At 49.2% G+C, this 17,459-nt stretch overlaps 1 protein-coding gene across 9 annotated transcripts; it reads left to right on the forward strand.

Annotated features, from left to right (window-relative positions):
* The first annotated feature begins 90 nt into the window (after window positions 1-90).
* On the forward strand, window positions 91-14,302 carry SF1 (splicing factor 1). Of its 9 annotated transcripts, none has more exons than XM_041773833.1 (14): window positions 94-510; window positions 2,184-2,312; window positions 5,006-5,081; window positions 8,097-8,249; window positions 8,457-8,546; window positions 8,889-9,072; window positions 9,166-9,281; window positions 9,397-9,504; window positions 10,598-10,778; window positions 11,041-11,318; window positions 11,640-11,699; window positions 11,815-11,994; window positions 12,751-12,955; window positions 13,390-14,302. In XM_041773833.1, exons 1-14 carry the CDS (start codon window positions 480-482, stop codon window positions 13,423-13,425), a joined length of 1,827 nt encoding a protein of 608 aa, XP_041629767.1. In that variant the 5' UTR covers window positions 94-479; the 3' UTR covers window positions 13,426-14,302. The 9 variants fall into 9 exon arrangements, with proteins under 9 accessions (XP_041629764.1, XP_041629767.1, XP_041629765.1 ...); XM_041773829.1 differs by having other exon boundaries at window positions 95-510; window positions 11,041-11,314; XM_041773830.1 differs by having other exon boundaries at window positions 91-510; window positions 11,062-11,314; window positions 12,751-14,302.
* The last annotated feature ends 3,157 nt before the right edge of the window (window positions 14,303-17,459 follow it).

Consider the following 17,459-nt stretch of genomic DNA (forward strand, 5'->3'; position numbering starts at 1 on the left):
CCATCAACTTCAACCAATGAGAAAGACCCTACCCCTACGTCACAGAGTTTGCCCCACCCTATTCCCCTCCTTTCTGGACTCCGAGCTCAGTTCGCGCAGTAACAAATGAAGTGCGCGCTGCGACACCTCCCAGCTCGCCAGGCTCGGCCGCCATTTCTTCCCCCTGGCTTAACGGTCCGGCCAATCCCAGCGTGCATCGAGAGGGGCTAAGGCTCCGCCAATCGGAGGCCGCCGATTCGACCCCTTGCCTGGGCTCGGCCCAATCCAGGACTCGGACCCGTCGCCCCCGGACCGCCCCCGCGGCGCCCTCTCTCCTCCCTCTTTGTGCGTCTCGCGCCGCCGCCGCCCGCCGCGTGAGAGGACGGGCTCCGCGCGCTCCGCGGCAGCGCAGTCGGGTCCCCTCCCCCCGGAAGGTTCGCGAAGAAGCCGCCGCCACCACCGCCTAAAAGGAGCCGCCGGTGCCGGTCCCCGGGGGCGCCATGGCGACCGGAGCGAACGCCACGCCGCTGGGTAAGCTGGGCCCCCCCGGCCTCCCCCCTGTTTCCGGGCCCAAAGGGGGCTTCGAGCCGGGGCCACCGCCTGCTCCCGGGCCTGGGGCGGGGCTGCTTGTGCCCGGGCAGCCGCCGCCCCCGCCCGTGGGCTCGGTGGGAGCCCTGACCGCGGCCTTCCCCTTCGCGGCGCTGCCGCCGCCGCCACCGCCGCCGCCCCCGCCTCCCCAGCAGCCGCCGCCGCCGCCGCCCTCCCCGGGCTCCTCGTACCCGCCGCCGCAGCCTCCCCCTCCGCCGCCGCTCTACCAGCGCGTGTCGCCGCCGCAGCCGCCGCCACCCCAGCCGCCCCATCAGGACCAGCAGCCGGGCCCGGCCGGCGGCGGAGGAGGTGAGTCGGGCCGAGAGAGCGCGAGAGGCGTCGCGCGGACGGGCCCGGCCGCCTGAGGGGCGCGCGGCGGCGGCGACGGCGGCTGCACGCGGCAGGGGCGCGCGCGCGCGCACGGGGAGGCCCCGGGCGGAGGCGCCAAGGGGCGCGCGGCCTGGTTCTTGGGCCCCGAGTGCGCACGCGCACTGGAAGGGGTGGGGGGGGGGTGGAACGCGGAGGGTGTTGTGCGCAGGCGCAGTATGGCTGCCGGGCTTTGTGGCCCGATAATAAATGGAAATGGGGGGGGGGGTCTGTGTTGCTCTCTACACCCTGGTAGAGGAGAGGGGTGTCGAGTGGGTTGAATTGGTGGATGGGTTGAGGGATGTGCGTGTCGGGAGGGCGTGAAAGGGTCAATTGATGACGTGGAGCACTTTCCTGATTCTAGAGAAGTCCAAAAGGTAGGAAAGCGAGAGTAATTTATCTTTCTGTGGGAAGTTTTTACTGCAGTGAAAGGAAGAGCTCGAAAATCCTTAGTGGTGTGGTTGGATCCGGTGCACTTTTGGAGGAAGGAATATTCCTAATCTCCATTCATTTATCTTAGAGAAGTCTGATCTGTCTCCCCTTAGTTGTTGGGGCTTTCCAAGTAGAAGTAGAACTGACTTGTGTGTACCAGATGTGTAGAAAGTTTATGCTTCTGTTTTGGAGGAGGAGTATTTGGCTGCTGTTGGATAGCTTGTATTTTGTTGAACTTTTGATACCTCCTTTAGGAGTTCTGATGTTAAGTGTCTAAATTAGCCAGGAAAATGAATGCTTATCTTGACTAAACTTCTGAAGAAAAAAGTGAGCTTTTTGAAGAATTGGGCTTTTTCACTTAGTAAATTGTAAGTTTGGTTGTGTTCTGGTCCCTTTAGAAAGGTGGCTGGTGGGGTTTGGAGGTGGGAAGAACCAACAGTTTTCTCAGCATACTTTACCACATCTGATTATTCAGTATATTTTGTCTCCCCTGGGGTTTTTAAAACATTTGTGGTTGATGTTGCATATCTGAAACTGTAGGGATTAAGATTTGTTAGCTTGTTTACATACTTCACTTTTTTTGACACGTTATAAATATGAAATATGTTTTTGGACCCGGAGCCAGGTATCTTTGTGGCGGCTGTGTGTCTCTGATTTCTTGGGTATGTCTTCCATTTTTTGCCATTTACTTTTTAGGTCAAGTTCTCAGTTTCCCAGTCTGCCGAGATTGTGTGTAGTATTATAAATATCGTGAACTGCCTGTTGGTAGTTAGTTTGTTGGTTTATATTTGTATTTGATGGGTTTTCTCTGCCTTTAGACTTCCCAAGTAAGAAGCGGAAGAGGAGCCGCTGGAACCAAGATACAATGGAACAGAAGACCGTGATTCCAGGAATGCCTACAGTCATCCCCCCTGGACTTACTCGGGAACAAGAAAGAGCTTATATAGGTAAATACACGTTCTGCACCCAAATATGTTTTTAGATTGTTATGACTTATTCTGAGCAGCGTTTTATGTGTCCTAAATTTGAGACCTTAAAGTCTTGTTCTTTTGAGATGAGGTATGGTCAGGTGTACTTTTATGACTTTGATATAATCCATCAGTTTTTGCTCTGTAAGTCCTGCATTTGAAGCTCCTTGTTTCGGTCTGTTCGTAACAGCGGTGTTCTCCATGAGTGCCAGGAAGGTAGAGGGACCCATTTAGGAGTGAGGGTAGTCCCCAGTCCAGTACCCCACCCTACCCTTTTCAGCTGCTGTTCATTGCCCGTTGGTGAGGTGAGTGTCTTCTGCCTCTCTGGACACGGCCCCAAGTGGAGAACACTGCAGGTATTATAAACTAAGTACCTTTTTCACAGCATGGCCTTTCACCATTTCATATTCTTCCCTCCCCTTCAAATGTGGTCTTTTACTTTTTATAGGTACTTTCTGAAAAACTCAGTTTAATCAAAGAGTGGTCCTGAAAGTGTTGGCAGTATACATCCCTTTTTACGATTTTGTTGAATTTAACCTTTCCTTCAGCATCTTTTCTGGTTTGGTCTTTGGAGAGCTGCCTTAAAACGAGGGCTCTTTTACTATTTATTATCAAAGAATTCTGCTGGGAAAGGGGTACTACTTGGATATGGCATGAGGTTGATAGGGTAAAAAAGATCTTAACCGTTGGGAAATTGCGAGACAATAATTATAGTAATTATCCACAATGTAAATGAAGTTAACCTCAAAATTACCTTTTTTTAAATACAAGGTTTTTAACGCGAGTTTCACCTTTATTCATGTATCTGCAGCTGTCTCCAAAAAGTTCATTTGATAAGCATTTCCTACTAACCAAATAAACATCCCCTTTGGAGTAAATTAGGGCAAAGGCCGCCTAGGCCTGGGAGGCTGTAGCCTTCACAGATAAAAAGCTTCAAGGCTGGCATGTGTTTATTCTTGAGGATCATAATCTCTTAACATTTTTTAACTGCTGAGAGTTTTGAGGTGTTGGAATTGTTTATCTGGTTTTCACAATACTAATATTTCTTCTTTCCCCACTGTTCCAATTTACTCCTATCCACTTCCTTGTCTCATTAGATTGGCCTGGGTCTTTACAACCTTTTGGAAATGTCCCTAGTGGAATGGCATCCTAAGAACACAAGCAGACTTAGAAAATGGGAAAAACAAACTTACTCTCTACATCTCCCAATTATCTTACTGTGCAGGGAGTTAATTCACTGAGCCTTACAGGCTGTTTAGAGCTAATCAAAAGTGGATAGAGCCAAAACAGAGGCAAGTATAGATTTCAGCTGTTTCTCACATCAGACCCCACACACCCTTATAGTTAGGAGGGCTGCCTGCTCCTGTGAAGGTGACTTGAGTTCTTTAGCTTAATACTTGACTGTAAAGTCACAAATTTTCTGGCGTAGAAGAGCTTAGGGATCCACGTATCTTAATTCATCTTCTGTTTGTCATGGTACACATTGCTTTGTACAATGACCCCAATATCTTCTCTTGATATGAATGTGGATTTTTAGTTCTTTGGAGTTGGAATGGTTATGTGGTATAGCCTATGGGATGTATTTAAAATTAAAAGGATATCTTGGGTTAGACATGCATTAATCCTGTTGTGGAGCCAACTCAACTTCAACACAACCCAGTAAGACTTGTCCTTATTAGGGATGCTTGCTCACAACTCTCAGATGCTGCAAAGGTAAGAAACAGAAACAGGTGGTTCTTCAGCACGCTGAAGACCGTGATCTGGCTCTACAGTTCCCATTATCTTGAGAAATCACCCGGGTAACATTTCCCTGAAATCATTGAACTTTTGTGAAACCCTCCTCTCTTTTTCACATACAGCCTCATTTTGTCAAGCTTGGTCTGAGGGCCACACACATCTCCTTGATCCACATTTTCTATTTCTACACCCCTACTTTGACTCCCCTCATGAGGAGCAAGTCTGAGCACAGACTTTAACATCTCATGGTTACTGGTTTATTAAGGTATATGGATTGTCACATAAGATTTGAATAAAAGCAACAGATATTGGGAGATCCTTCTTAGTATGGATCTGGTTGTACAGAAAAAGTATGTATAATAAACTTTACAAGGTGTTGAATTGTTAAATGTCATGTGTTTAAGAAATTTTGAACCTGGTATCAGTGAAAATGATCTGTGTTCAACTGGTATTTTTCCTTGTCCCATGTTAATTGGGTTTCATTTTGGGCTATGCTTAACATTTAATGAAGAAAAATAAACTCTCAAGAGTCTTGCCCTCAAAGTAATTTGGTTGGGAACAGGGTATTGATGATAACATACATGGTTTGTGCGGGTGCCAATTGTATAGCAAGCCTTGGGGGGGAAGGGAGAGGTGAAAGACCTAATAATTGCTTTGATGTTAGCCTTAGTGAACAGTCTATACCGCTAACCCCTCTTCCAACAAACTGTTTGCTTCCTTAAGTGATAACCATTTTGAAGTGAAAAATACCTATAGATGTAAATGGACTCCTGCCGATAGGTGGTTGGGGGTTTTTGCCTCAATGTGTTCACTGATCAGTCGTCCCTTTCAAAGTCTCCGAGTTCTTCATGCTTGTTATTGAGATTTGAGATGTTTTTTGGTAACATTGTCTTTTTTCCATCCTTTTTTTTCTTTCCTAACCTGGTTTCTTCCAGTGCAACTGCAGATAGAAGACCTGACTCGTAAACTGCGCACAGGAGACCTGGGCATCCCCCCTAACCCTGAGGACAGGTTGGGAAACAGTTTTAACCAGCTGACAGTAACGCTTTTTACCTTTTTCTCAATACGTTTTACTGGTGGCAACATATTGTGTCATTTCAATGAAATCCTAGTAAGACGACTGATAAATACTCTGACCATTCTGGGGCATAGGGTTTAATTAGCAATCTATATGTTCAGTCGTCAGTTAGAAAATTGGAATGGAACTTAATTACTAGCAGAATAAAAAGTTACAGGAAAATGGACACCTGGTTTTCAATTGGTAAGCATGTAGATTTTAACCTGATTTACCCACCCGTAGGGACAGTGAAGTGGCCCGTTAACCACCCTTTTCAGTAACTGCTTTGGTTGAAAGCTGAGGGTGTAGAGCTTTTCTCACAGGTACACGGTGCAGGGATTCAGAATATTTTTGAGCATCACTGAATTTGAGCAGACCAGAAACTCAAATCTGGTTAGCTCATTGCTCCAGTCTTCCTGCTCATGGTTTTGAGATGGTTTTAAAATAGATGAGATTTCTAACCAGCTTCCTTCACTGCCAGTGAATTTTCCGCCTTGGCCATTGCCTTGGGGGTATTGGGAGGGGCCAGAATATTCTCACCTGTTTTGGGAAGGCTAGTAACCAACTCTAAATCACCTTTATTTTTTAAAGAGTGTGGTCTTCAAACAGCTGTGGTCACGTCCTTTCCGTTTATAATTTCTCTTACCTTTGAAAAGTAAAAAGTGAGAGAAATGAACTTTTTAATCAGGAATTTTATTGGCTGGTTGAACTTGAACAGCTAAAATCCAGTCCATTTAATAGGAGGGCAATATGCCTCCCTCGCATAGAATTGCTCATACTGCATGCAGCATTGTTGAAAACACTTCACTTTAAAAAGTAGTGTTTTGGGCTTTTATTACCCAATTAATGGCTCGTTAAATCAGGAAGATGATATAATGGTTTTAGAAGCCACTCACATCTTTCTGCTATCTTTTGCCAGGGAACAAATTTCTCCAAATGGGTTTTTTAATTTTGATGAATTTATCATTTTTTTATTCTGTAGTTTTTGTTTGGAGGGGTTGTGTTGTGTTTATTTATTTATTTATTTATTTATTTATTTATTTTTTAAAGATTTGCATTATAGGTTGTAGACCACAACTGTTTAGTACTTTTTTGGCCTTTTTCCCCTTAATAATATGTCTAACAGGTTACCAGGCAATTCCTCAAAAGGTTGAATTTTTAACAAACCTTTGCATCCTGGAAAAATGGGATTAGAGTTTAGTTGATTTATATTATGCCTATTTGGAGTGAAGAAGTTGGGCCAGTCTAACCTCTAGAATAGTAGCTTTTGCCTTTCACATCCACAATTTGGGAAGAGGTTAAACCGGTTGTGAGGCTTTTAAATGACCAATTTGGTACTGGTAAACCTTGTTTTGTTGATCAGTCAGAAATGCTAATTCTAGACAGCTACGGGTGGGAGTTAGAAATGTCAAGCACGTTAGAAGTAAAACCAGAGCAGTTTTTTTTCCTCCCTTGTATTCAGTTTGAAAGAGGGCCTAATGCCTGATTGGTCTTGCTTTTGAGCCCAGGTTGGAGGGAACTGCATGAGTTTCTTACCTTATTAAGGTTATTTCCTAAGAAGGTGTATTCTCAATATTAAGCCACTATGTTATTTTGATGTTAAGTTGCACAGTAAAAAATGTTTTTAAAATCTCTGTAGAGTTAAATGTATAAAATGATAGTCTAATGAGCTGGGGTATGTTGCTTTTGTTCACTATTACTGGATTGTGTTAACAGTTTATATATAAATGTTAGAAACGGAGGTGTCATTTAGCCGTCATTAGCCATGAACAAAGCTGACCTTTTATTCCATCGTGTGTGTAACGTGGTATGACATGGTTCCCTTTAGGCTGAAGACAGTGGGAGCAGCCGAGTTCAGTCCTTGCTCTCCAACTAGGCAAGGTTCTCTCAACTAAACCAAGGGTATAGGAGTCTTGACTACTTTCAGGATGTTTTTTTAATAACCTGATCCACATGGTCTCTTCCCTTCTTGCAGCTGCTACTAAATTTTCATTCAGAATATCAAGCTATGGTCCTTTTTGTAATCTCAACTCAGAATTCTAGGAGTGTAACTTCTCTTTTTTTTTTTTTTTTTATTACCGCAAATCCAGCTGTGGTAAACTGACCATTTTATCATTACTATTTTTTACTTGTAGCAACAGCATTTTACTCCTTAAAAAAAATGAGAGAGAGAAAATCTGCTTTCTGGACTTGTAAACTCTGGTGGAGAATCCTAGGTTTTCCCCTTGCCGTTTGCAGGTCCAGACCCTAGACAAATACTTGACCAAATCTGCATTTGCAGCCTCTAGCAGAAGCTGCTTTAGCACGTTAACGTTTTTCTCTACCCAGACTCCCCAACCTCGAACAGCCAGAAAACAGGTTGACTCCTGGGCCTTGGACACAGCCAGCCAGGCCATTGAAGGAAAAGCAGAGACGAAGCCTTGAACCATCTCTCTCCATTGTGGGGCCAAGTAGCTGCAGCAGCCTTGAGTCCCAGTTGCATTGGGTTAAAGAGCTTATACTTACTATGTGGCAGGGGTCCAGACACTCTTCCTGATAGGGCACGAGCTCTGCAAGAGTTCACATTTTACCTAAACTTGGGGTTTCCGTGGTTTATAAAGTTGTAATACTGTACGGTTTTTTAAAATGAAAAATCCGTATCTGGCAAGAAGACTCCAGAGGATGATACTGTCCTTGCCATTTACAACCCAAAGATTTTCCCCCAGAAGGACAGACTTTTTTTCTTCTCAACACTTAGAAGCAAAACCTTTTTTTTTCTCCCTTTCTCACACACACCCCAGTCCCCCTAATGCTAAGCCAGCTTTCATCTCCCTATTCCACACGATCTTGAATAGCACACGTTATGGTCGGTTCCTCCGAAGAGTGTTGTGTTAGGGTCTGAGAGGCAGAGGGGCTGGGAAGACTAATTTTAGCCCATGTGGGATGAGAAAAGTGAAGGCAAAGCAGTAACGGTGATCTGTTTCCCACAGGTCCCCTTCCCCTGAGCCCATCTACAATAGCGAGGGGAAGCGGCTTAACACCCGCGAGTTCCGCACCCGTAAAAAGCTTGAAGAGGAGCGGCACAACCTCATCACGGAAATGGTTGCCCTCAACCCTGATTTTAAGCCACCTGCAGATTACAAGTAAGCAGAGGGACTGGGTTGTCCAGGCCATGGACGTGTGCAGATCACATGTGATCTGGGAGAACTATCTTGGTACTAATGTCACACCTCTTATCCTTAGATCATGTATACTTAATACATGGTACCTAGGTTCATTCTAGAAGAGCTGTGGGTTATTTGTGTCCTCTCTCAGAAACATGCAGAGTCTAGGAGTCTTTTCTTTTTTAGACCTCCAGCAACACGGGTGAGCGATAAAGTCATGATTCCACAAGATGAGTATCCTGAAATCAACTTTGTGGGGCTGCTGATTGGGCCCAGGTGAGTAACTGCTCCCCACTTGGGATAATTAATTTCTAAGAACCTATGAGACGTATCTGCCTTAGGCCCAGTTGGGTGCTGGTGGCATTGATGGCTTACCTTCCTGGTCTTTGGTGGGAGTTCATGCCTTTCTGTGAGAAAATCTCTTCAACCACATTTTACTGCAGAGAATCAGATCTTGAGGATTGGTGTGGCTGACCTTAACTTAGAGATCATGGAGCTCTTGGAAAAATCCCAACTCTGTGCACTCAGGTTTCCAGCCAGCGTGCTCAGCCCACTCTGTCCCCTGTGGCCTGTGAACTTGCCTGTCTAGTACAACTCTGTGTTTTCTGCCTCTGACAGAGGGAACACCTTGAAGAACATAGAGAAAGAGTGTAATGCCAAGATCATGATCCGAGGGAAAGGGTCTGTCAAAGAAGGGAAAGTTGGCCGCAAAGATGGCCAGATGCTGCCTGGAGAAGATGAGCCGCTTCATGCCCTGGTTACTGCTAACACCATGGAGAATGTGAAGAAAGCTGTGGAACAGGTAAGGCAGCCAGAAAGGAAGTCTCTTGCCAGAAAATCTAGTGGTGGCTCCAGTGCTTTATGTAACTGTAATTGCCCATTGCATCTCCACCAGATAAGAAACATTCTGAAGCAGGGTATTGAGACCCCTGAGGACCAGAATGATCTACGGAAGATGCAGCTTCGGGAGTTGGCTCGTTTAAATGGGACCCTTCGGGAAGATGATAACAGGTGTGTGATCAGTTTAGAGGGGAAAGTATGTACAAATCTGAAGAACCTATGGAAGTAGGGAATTTGGTTGTAACTCTTGAGATGACCTTGCCTCCTCCCTCTCCGCCCCCCACAGGATCTTGAGACCCTGGCAGAGCTCAGAGACACGCAGCATTACCAATACCACAGTGTGTACCAAGTGTGGAGGGGCTGGCCACATTGCATCTGATTGCAAATTCCAAAGGTGAGGGGCTGGGGTTGTGTTTTCTTTGTAGCTCATAGTATTTGAGATATTTCTTGAGCACCTGGTTGGTTGCTGTTAAGCTTTGGACCTGAGAGAGCCTTCATTTCTGTGAATGTGGTCTATAATGGTGTGATGTTAAAACTCAGGAAGATGAGAAGCAGCTTATGTAGAACACCTGACCTGTATTTTGCAACTCCTTTTGAGTTTAGAAAAATTAGAAATTTACATTCTAGGTATAAATGTTTTTACTGGGAACCCTGGTTGGCGCAGCGGTTTGGCGCCTGCCTTTGGCCCAGGGCGAGATCCTGGAGACCCGGGATCAGATCCCATGTAGGGCTCCCGGTGCATGGAGCTTGCTTCTCCCTCTGCCTATGTCTCTGCCTCTCTCTCTCTGTGACTATCATAAATAAATTTAAAAAAATAAATAAATGTTTTTACTATAGCTTAGTATTAACTGCCTTTTGCTGCTTAGGATTGGTTTCAAAAGACTAAGCCATCTGGATTTTTGACCAGTTTTGAACCAGCACTTGATAGCAACATTTTTCTGCTTTTTTTTCCCTTCCCCCAAACTGGGAATGTAGGATTTGATGAAAGTTTGTTCTTTGGAAGAGCCTGTGCTTCCTGGCCCATGTGGCTGGCTGGTTGCTCAGAGTCTTCTCTGTTGTGGCAGAAATCCACATGGCATCCCAGATGCAGAGCTGGGCACAGAACTGAGGACTTGAGACTATTTTGAGGAATGTGTAGAAAGGATGATGGAATTCCTCAAAATTCTGTCAGTTCCTTAGGATAAAACTTTTTCTTGGGATGCCTGGGTGGCTCAGCAGTTTAGCGCCTGCCTTCGGCCCAGGACATGATCCTGGAGTCCTGGGATCGGGTCCCATATTGGGCTCTCTGCATGGAGCGTGCTTCTCCCTCTGCCTGTGTCTCTCCCTCTCTCTGTCTCTGTGTGTCTTTCATGAATAAATAAGTAGAATCTTTTAAAAGAAAAAAAACTTTTTCTTAATGAGAGGTGTTTTTTTTTTTTTCCCCTTCTCTTTCTCTCCCCCTCCTTCTCTCCCATTCTCCCCCCCCCCCTTTCCCATCCCACCTTTAGGCCTGGTGACCCCCAGTCAGCTCAGGATAAAGCACGGATGGATAAAGAATATCTGTCCCTTATGGCTGAACTGGGCGAAGCGCCAGTGCCAGCATCTGTGGGTTCCACATCTGGGCCCGCCACCACGCCCCTGGCCAGTGCACCTCGGCCTGCTGCTCCTGCCAACAACCCACCTCCACCGGTGAGTTTCAGTTGCTTATTCTTGTGGTCTGGCTCCCCATCCTCTTCCTCAGAGATAGGGGGCTCTGGCCAGGTGGTTTGGGAAGAGCGCATTGACAGACATGGCTGGCAACATTGTTCTTCCGGATGCCAGGATGTTTGGGGATCTTTCCCTTTGGGAAGATCCTGTTCTTATGTGTGTTTTGGTCTTGGCATAGCCGAAAGAACAGTGTTGCCACCAGGGGGCGTGGGCAGGGACATTGACGGGAAATGCTCTCACCTAGTCTCTCATGTCCACTACCCAGAGCCGCCCACCGTGGATGAATTCTGGCCCTTCAGAGAGTCGGCCCTACCATGGCATGCATGGAGGTGGTCCTGGTGGGCCTGGAGGTGGCCCCCACAGCTTCCCACACCCATTACCCAGCCTGACAGGTGGGCATGGTGGACATCCCATGCAGCACAACCCTAACGGACCCCCACCCCCTTGGATGCAGCCACCACCACCACCGATGAACCAGGGCCCACACCCACCTGGGCATCATGGCCCTCCTCCAATGGGTAAGTAAGTGTCAGACCAGAAACCTTGGGGCTTTGGGATAAGCAAGGGTGACATCAGGTTCCTGCGAACCAGAGGCAGCTCCCAAAGTGGCTGGGTATTTCACCAGGTCTCGTGCCATGGCTAGGGCTCTAGAAGGAGCAAGACTTCATCCTGGTTCAGGAAGTGGTTACTGTGTGGGGTAGAAACAGGCTTGCTTCTTAAAGGCAAGGTTCCAGAATAAGGGTAGTGGTTACAAGCTGTGTGACCGAATAAACTATTGGTGGGGGCATCTTCCTCTGCCAGTTCAAATGTCCTGCTAAGTCCCTGCTCTTTCCTTCCATCAAGATCAGTACCTGGGAAGTACGCCTGTGGGCTCTGGGGTCTATCGCCTGCATCAAGGAAAAGGTAATGCAGCCTGTCATCTGCTCACTCTCGGTATGCCCTGGGTCTGGGAGTGGGGTCTCTGTCCCAGGTCCATCTCCTCCTTTGAGGCCTCACCCTTGCCTCCACCCACCTGCAGGTATGATGCCACCGCCGCCTATGGGCATGATGCCACCGCCGCCGCCGCCTCCCAGTGGGCAGCCCCCGCCCCCTCCCTCTGGTCCTCTTCCCCCATGGCAGCAGCAGCAGCAGCAGCCTCCGCCACCCCCTCCGCCCAGCAGCAGTATGGCTTCCAGTACCCCCTTGCCATGGCAGCAAAGTGAGTGGAATATTTTGGGCTTGTGGGGGTGGGTGGGATGAAGAGGTGGGGCTGAGAGGAGCAAGAGAACCTCACAGCTCACAGAAGCAGGCAGACACCCAGGGAGGAGACTCTGCTCTCTGTTGGGGGTGTAAGTGGAAAGGGCCTCATGGCCCCTGGGGGTCTTGAGGAAGAGAGCTGATGTTTGGCGTGGTTGTGTCTGGGGAGTGGTTTTGGGGGACCTGGAGGGAACATGCTATTGTGGGTAGGGTGTCAGAAATCCAGGCTCGCACAGGCTGGGCACTTTGAGCTGCCGGCTGGCCCGCACCTGTGTGGAAGGCCAGGTGGGGAGGGTGCTTGCATGCTGTGGAGAGGGGATGTGACTGGGGCCTGAGAGACTGCAGGGATGGGACCGGGCTGCGGGCAGAGTAGCTGTGGCCTTGAGGTTGAATGTGCCGTTCGGTGGTGGCGGCGGATGGGCGGAGGGATGTCAGAGCCGGTTCTTCTGTCTGGTACCTTCCCCTCAGCCCTTCTAGGGGCATTGGTGACAAAGGGCTTATTCTGTTAAGCCCAGAGACCTCGAGGCTGACCCCAGGGTAGTCCTGCCCACCCCTCCACTCCCCATCACCAGGACAGCCCCGCCCGCCCGCCCCCCACCACCGTACCGCATGCCAAGCAAGGAGCAGGCGCCCCTCGCCCCCCCATCCCAAGGCAGCAGCCGCAGAGAGCCGCGGTGTGCCCCCGCGCGTGTGACCTTGGGCTTCTTTACCACCCCAGATACGACGACTACCACCACGAGCGCTGGCACAGGGTCCATCCCGCCATGGCAACAGCAGCAGGCGGCTGCCGCAGCTTCTCCAGGAGCCCCTCAGATGCAAGGCAACCCCACTATGGTGCCCCTGCCCCCCGGGGTCCAGCCGCCTCTGCCGCCCGGGGCCCCTCCCCCTCCGCCGCCTCCGCCGCCTGGTTCCGCCGGCATGATGTATGCCCCGCCCCCTCCTCCTCCGCCTCCCATGGACCCTTCTAACTTTGTCACCATGATGGGCATGGGGGTGGCGGGCATGCCGCCCTTCGGGATGCCTCCAGCTCCCCCACCGCCTCCACCACAGAACTAGACTCGGTTTTTTAAGAAAATATATATTATATAGAGAGAGCATTGGTCTCGTTTAAACACACGCCGAACCTCACCATATGGAGCCAGACATTGGGATGCACGCATGTGATTTGTGTGCACGCATGTGTGTGTGTGCACGCACCGGGCTGGGCCAAGCGACTGAGGACTCGCTTGGGAATGGGCAGGTGGTAGTAGGGGCGCCAGCTTGGGCTTTCCTGGCGCCCCGTAGCATCGAGTGTCTTCTTTGTCTTCTTTCTCTCCTCACCCAACTCCCTTTGCCTCTCCCCAAACCGGGCCGCCAGGATCCCTCCCCGCGGCGGCGATGGCCCGAGCCATGAGAGTGAGGACTTTCCGCGCCCATTGGTGACTCTTCCAGGCAGACAGCCTCAGCAGCGCCCCTGGTGGACAGGATGGTTCGGCAAAGCAGCCTGAGTTATTTTTGTGGACGGAATCGGAACACGCTGGCTCCATATCGTGAAATTTTTATTAATTTTTTCTTTTTCTTTGTTACTTCCTTATCTCTTCCTTTCTTCAGACTCCGTCCAAGGAGATGCTCTTCCCCGATCTTCTGCTGCAATTAGATTCCTTTCCTTTTTCTCCATTCCTTGTTCTTTTCCCAAGGAAAGGAGGGAGCAAATGGTTTTAGGTGCAAGCTTTGGTCATTAATGTCAGGCTGTGTGGGAGGGGGATTCCTAAGATTTTCAAGGTTGCCATGAACACCCCAGAGGATTTTTTTTTTTTTTTTTTTTTTTTTTGGTAGTGTGACATTTTGTCTTTGCCACCTGTAGAGTAGTGGGTTAATTTCCAGGTCCAGGGCCACCACCCATCCTGACACTCCTGCTAGCAGTAGGTGGGCCCACCTGAGCCACCTTGGCCTTGTCTGCTACCTTGGTGAGTCCTTTCCATGCTCCCTGAGCACCTGAGCTGCCTCAGATTCCATTTGTTCCTCTCCTTCCTGGAAGGTTTCTTTTTAAATTTTATTTTAATCCCAAACATCTCAATGTTTTGCAGTGTCTAGGGGTTTGAGCCCCTTGTTTTTCGTTCTTTTTTTCTCTCCTTTCCTCTTCATGGAGTGATTATGTTGACAATAATGTATAATGCGCGTTCTCTTCACTGGTTTATCTGCAGAAATTTCTCTGGGCTTTTTTTTTTCGGTGTATGATTCAACACTGCGTTAAAGGGGGATGTTCCATTGAATAAAAGAGCAGTGTGGTTTTCTGGGTCTGTTTCTTCATTTTCTTTTCTCATCAAATCCCCTGTACCCCTAGCAGCTCCAAAGTTACCTCACTTGCCTGCATTTAGCACCTGGCCCCAGTCATCCTGTTCTCTCTGGGGAACCCCTGGGACATTCATTAAGGAGCCTCCTGTCTGCGTCCCTGTGTGTGGCAGCTGAGTGTGTGGGTGGTCCCATGTCTCCCCCTTGTTTACTGGTTATAGTGGAGAACCAGGTTCTTCACCACTCCCACCCCTGCCTCCATCACCCCTTGATCCTTGGTCCCCATTGTTTTGAAGGCCTTTCCCTGGGGCTTGGACCTCCACATTTGCTGAGCTCCAGTTGCGCTCTGCCTGGAAACTGCCACCTGTCTAAGGCTCTGGGCCTAGGGAGGCATCGGCACTAAAGGTCAAGCCAACTAATCCTGCCTGTGAGGCACAGAGCAGCTAAAATTAAAACCGCCAAGTGGCTTTTTCTTTCTCTGTTGGTGACTTGCAGCCTGCCAGCACCGCAGGCTTGGGGGGGGTGGCAAAAAAGTGCCCTGTCTTGTGCTTTGTAAGCGCTGCTTTGCTAAGGGTCTCGGGCCATTTTGTTCTATCACATCTGGGGCAGTGGAGAGGGCCTTTTGTGGCACCAGGAATTTCCATGTCAGGGCTCCACAAAGTATGAGGTCCTTACCCAGCTGTTGCTGTCCTGCTCCGTCCCTGGGGGGAGCTGCATCAAGCCTGCTCTGTCCTGACTTTTGGGGAGGTTGAAGGGGACAGCAAGTGCCTGCCACCCCGAGCACCTGGCAAGTGGGGACAACTCGAGCCTGGGCTGCTTTCCACCATCAAGTTGGATCTGACCACCACTTTCTCTGGAGCAGACCCCAGTTGTGTGGGCCCTGCCGGGTTGTCAATACATTTCTGCTACAGGCAGGTGGGTTAATGGAGCCTCAGAAGCAAGGCAAGTTCAGTGGGTTTTCCTAACCAAGCCCCAAACTTCAGTTGACTAAAAAGAATGATCTTTTTCTCTTTGTCCTTAACTGACAGAATGGGAGCAGGGCCCAGGGCCTAGCAACCCTCTTTGACCTTGTCTTCACCTCATTGCTTCCCCCACAAGCTTGGTTTCCCTGGTGGGCTCATTGGGCGGTTAATTAGCTCTTTGAAGCTCTGGAAGAGGCAAAGTGGCGCTATGTGGGTTTTAGAAATAAAATCAATAAATGACTTAACCACAGCCCAGCTATCTCCTGCCTCTCTCCCCTGGGGCCAGCTCCATTCCTATGCAAGCTCTCTCCCTGCTCCCTGCCATCAGCTTTTGTTAAGGTTTTGGAGGGTAACAAAGTGGCTAACTAAGGCAACCTTCTCAGGCCTTTTTCTAAGGAGCTTCAGACCCTGAAATGGAAGAGAGAGGGAAGGCTTGGCCCTCAAGTGCAGGGAGCACCTGCCTTTGTGGCAAAGTGGGGGAGAGATGAGAAGGGCTTCCCCAGCCGCCTTGAGACTGGAGGACGAGAGCTTTGCTCAACTCTGTCCATCTTCTGCTGTAGCACTGGCTCCCTCCCTGTCCCAGCTTGGTGAAAGGAATGCCAGCTGGGAAAGGTCAGTGTTAGGGCTTCGGAGAAACCCAAGATTGGTCCAGAGAAGAAGGCAGAATTTCTGGTTAGAAACCCAGTCAGACATAAACAACCTTGAGTCACTCAAGTTGGTCAAGTGCTTCCAAGGTTCAAGATTGATCTGCACACGCAGCACGGGGGAGTGAGGGCTTGGAGAGGACATGAGAACACAAGGAGTGAGTCATTTTGAACCTTTAGGGTCTCATGCTGGGCTCGGGCTTGCAAAATAAAAGGAGGGGGCCCAGGGTGGTGTCACCCCCAGAAAAAGCCTAGAAACTTCTAGTTGGGGGGCACACAACAAAACCAAAGAGACCCACAAGAAAGATCGTGGGAGAAATCTGAAGTAATTCTGGGCACCTGGTGGGCTCAGTAGAGAAAGCGTGAGACGACCTCAGGGTCGTCTGGGCACCGTGTTGGGCATGGAACCTATTTTTTAAATAATTTCTTGGGGACGCCTGGGAGGCTCAGTGGTTGAGCGTCTGCCTTCGGCTCAGGGTGTGATCTTTGGATCCCGGATTAGGTCCTGGATCGGGCTCCCTGCATGGAGCTTGCTTCTCCCTCTGCCTATGTCTCTGCCTGTCTCTCGTGAATAAATAAATAAATCTTTAAGAAAAAGTGATTTCTCTTTCCTAGTAGAAACGGGACAAGTCCCAGCTGAGCAGGTGTCTGGAGCACGGAAGAAGGGCAGGCACCATCGCCGAGGCACAGGAAGAGGGCTGTCAGAGCGGGCCAGCTGGAAGAGGATCAGATGATTTGGGGAGCAGGATGGATAATTTGGGAATGATTTGGGAACAGGTTCTTAGTGCCAGGAAAATAAACATAAGCAATTAGGGGTCAGTGCAGAGAAGGTTTGTGTGGCCAGAGTGCTGCCACAACTGGGGTGTGAGGTGACAGCACAGAAATGGGCCACTTTGTCCAGAGATCACTGCACCAAGGAGCCTTCTGAGCTCTACTCAGCAGCCCCAGATGCTAGCCGAGCCCAGAGACCTGGTTCTTGGAGGGTGGGTGACCCTTGCAGGCCTGTGGGGGGAGCCTGGGGATGGGAGCTCCGGAGAGACTAGGGAGCCACCAGGCACTCTATTGAAATAGAGCACGTAGAAGACTAAAACTGGAAAATACAGAGAAATTTAACTAAGTTTCTGTATGCTCACTGCATCCGTGTAGGCACATTTGGGTGTTTTCCTGATCTTTGTTCTCACTTGGAAGCATGGCAGCTGTGGGAGATAACAGTAATGCGGGGGTGGGGTGGGGAAGGCAGGAGAGAGCAGCCCTCTGGAAGACTCGGAGTTTAGACCCTACATTAAACTCGTAACTCCAGGGCTGGGTCTACTGTGGCTCAGAATGTCCTCGAAGACAGCTAGGCCTTCCCCAAACCAGGCTCTCGGTAGCATCCTGCAGCTGTCCAGGCCTCTCTGACCTGCTTCCTTGGCCCTCAGACCAGAACACCCAGTTCTCTCCACCAGCCCACTGCCCTGGGAAGCCCAGGCACCCTTTGAAATAGCATAAAGCCCTGGGCTCCTTTTGCTCAAAGAACAAAGCAGGATCCAAAGTCTGCTTCCATAAGAGTA

The sequence above is a fragment of the Vulpes lagopus genome, chromosome 11 (genome assembly GCF_018345385.1).
Source record: "Vulpes lagopus strain Blue_001 chromosome 11, ASM1834538v1, whole genome shotgun sequence".
Taxonomy (NCBI): Eukaryota; Metazoa; Chordata; class Mammalia; order Carnivora; family Canidae; genus Vulpes; species Vulpes lagopus.

Excerpts from the sequence above, each read along its gene's own strand:
- SF1 (XM_041773828.1), top strand. The coding sequence starts at position 480 with ATGGCGACCGGAGCGAACGCCACGCCGCTGG. Across the intron at positions 511-2,183 it reads AGCGAACGCCACGCCGCTGG|ACTTCCCAAGTAAGAAGCGG; the intron begins GTAAGCTGGGCC and ends CTCTGCCTTTAG. Across the intron at positions 9,282-9,396 it reads CTTCGGGAAGATGATAACAG|GATCTTGAGACCCTGGCAGA; the intron begins GTGTGTGATCAG and ends CGCCCCCCACAG.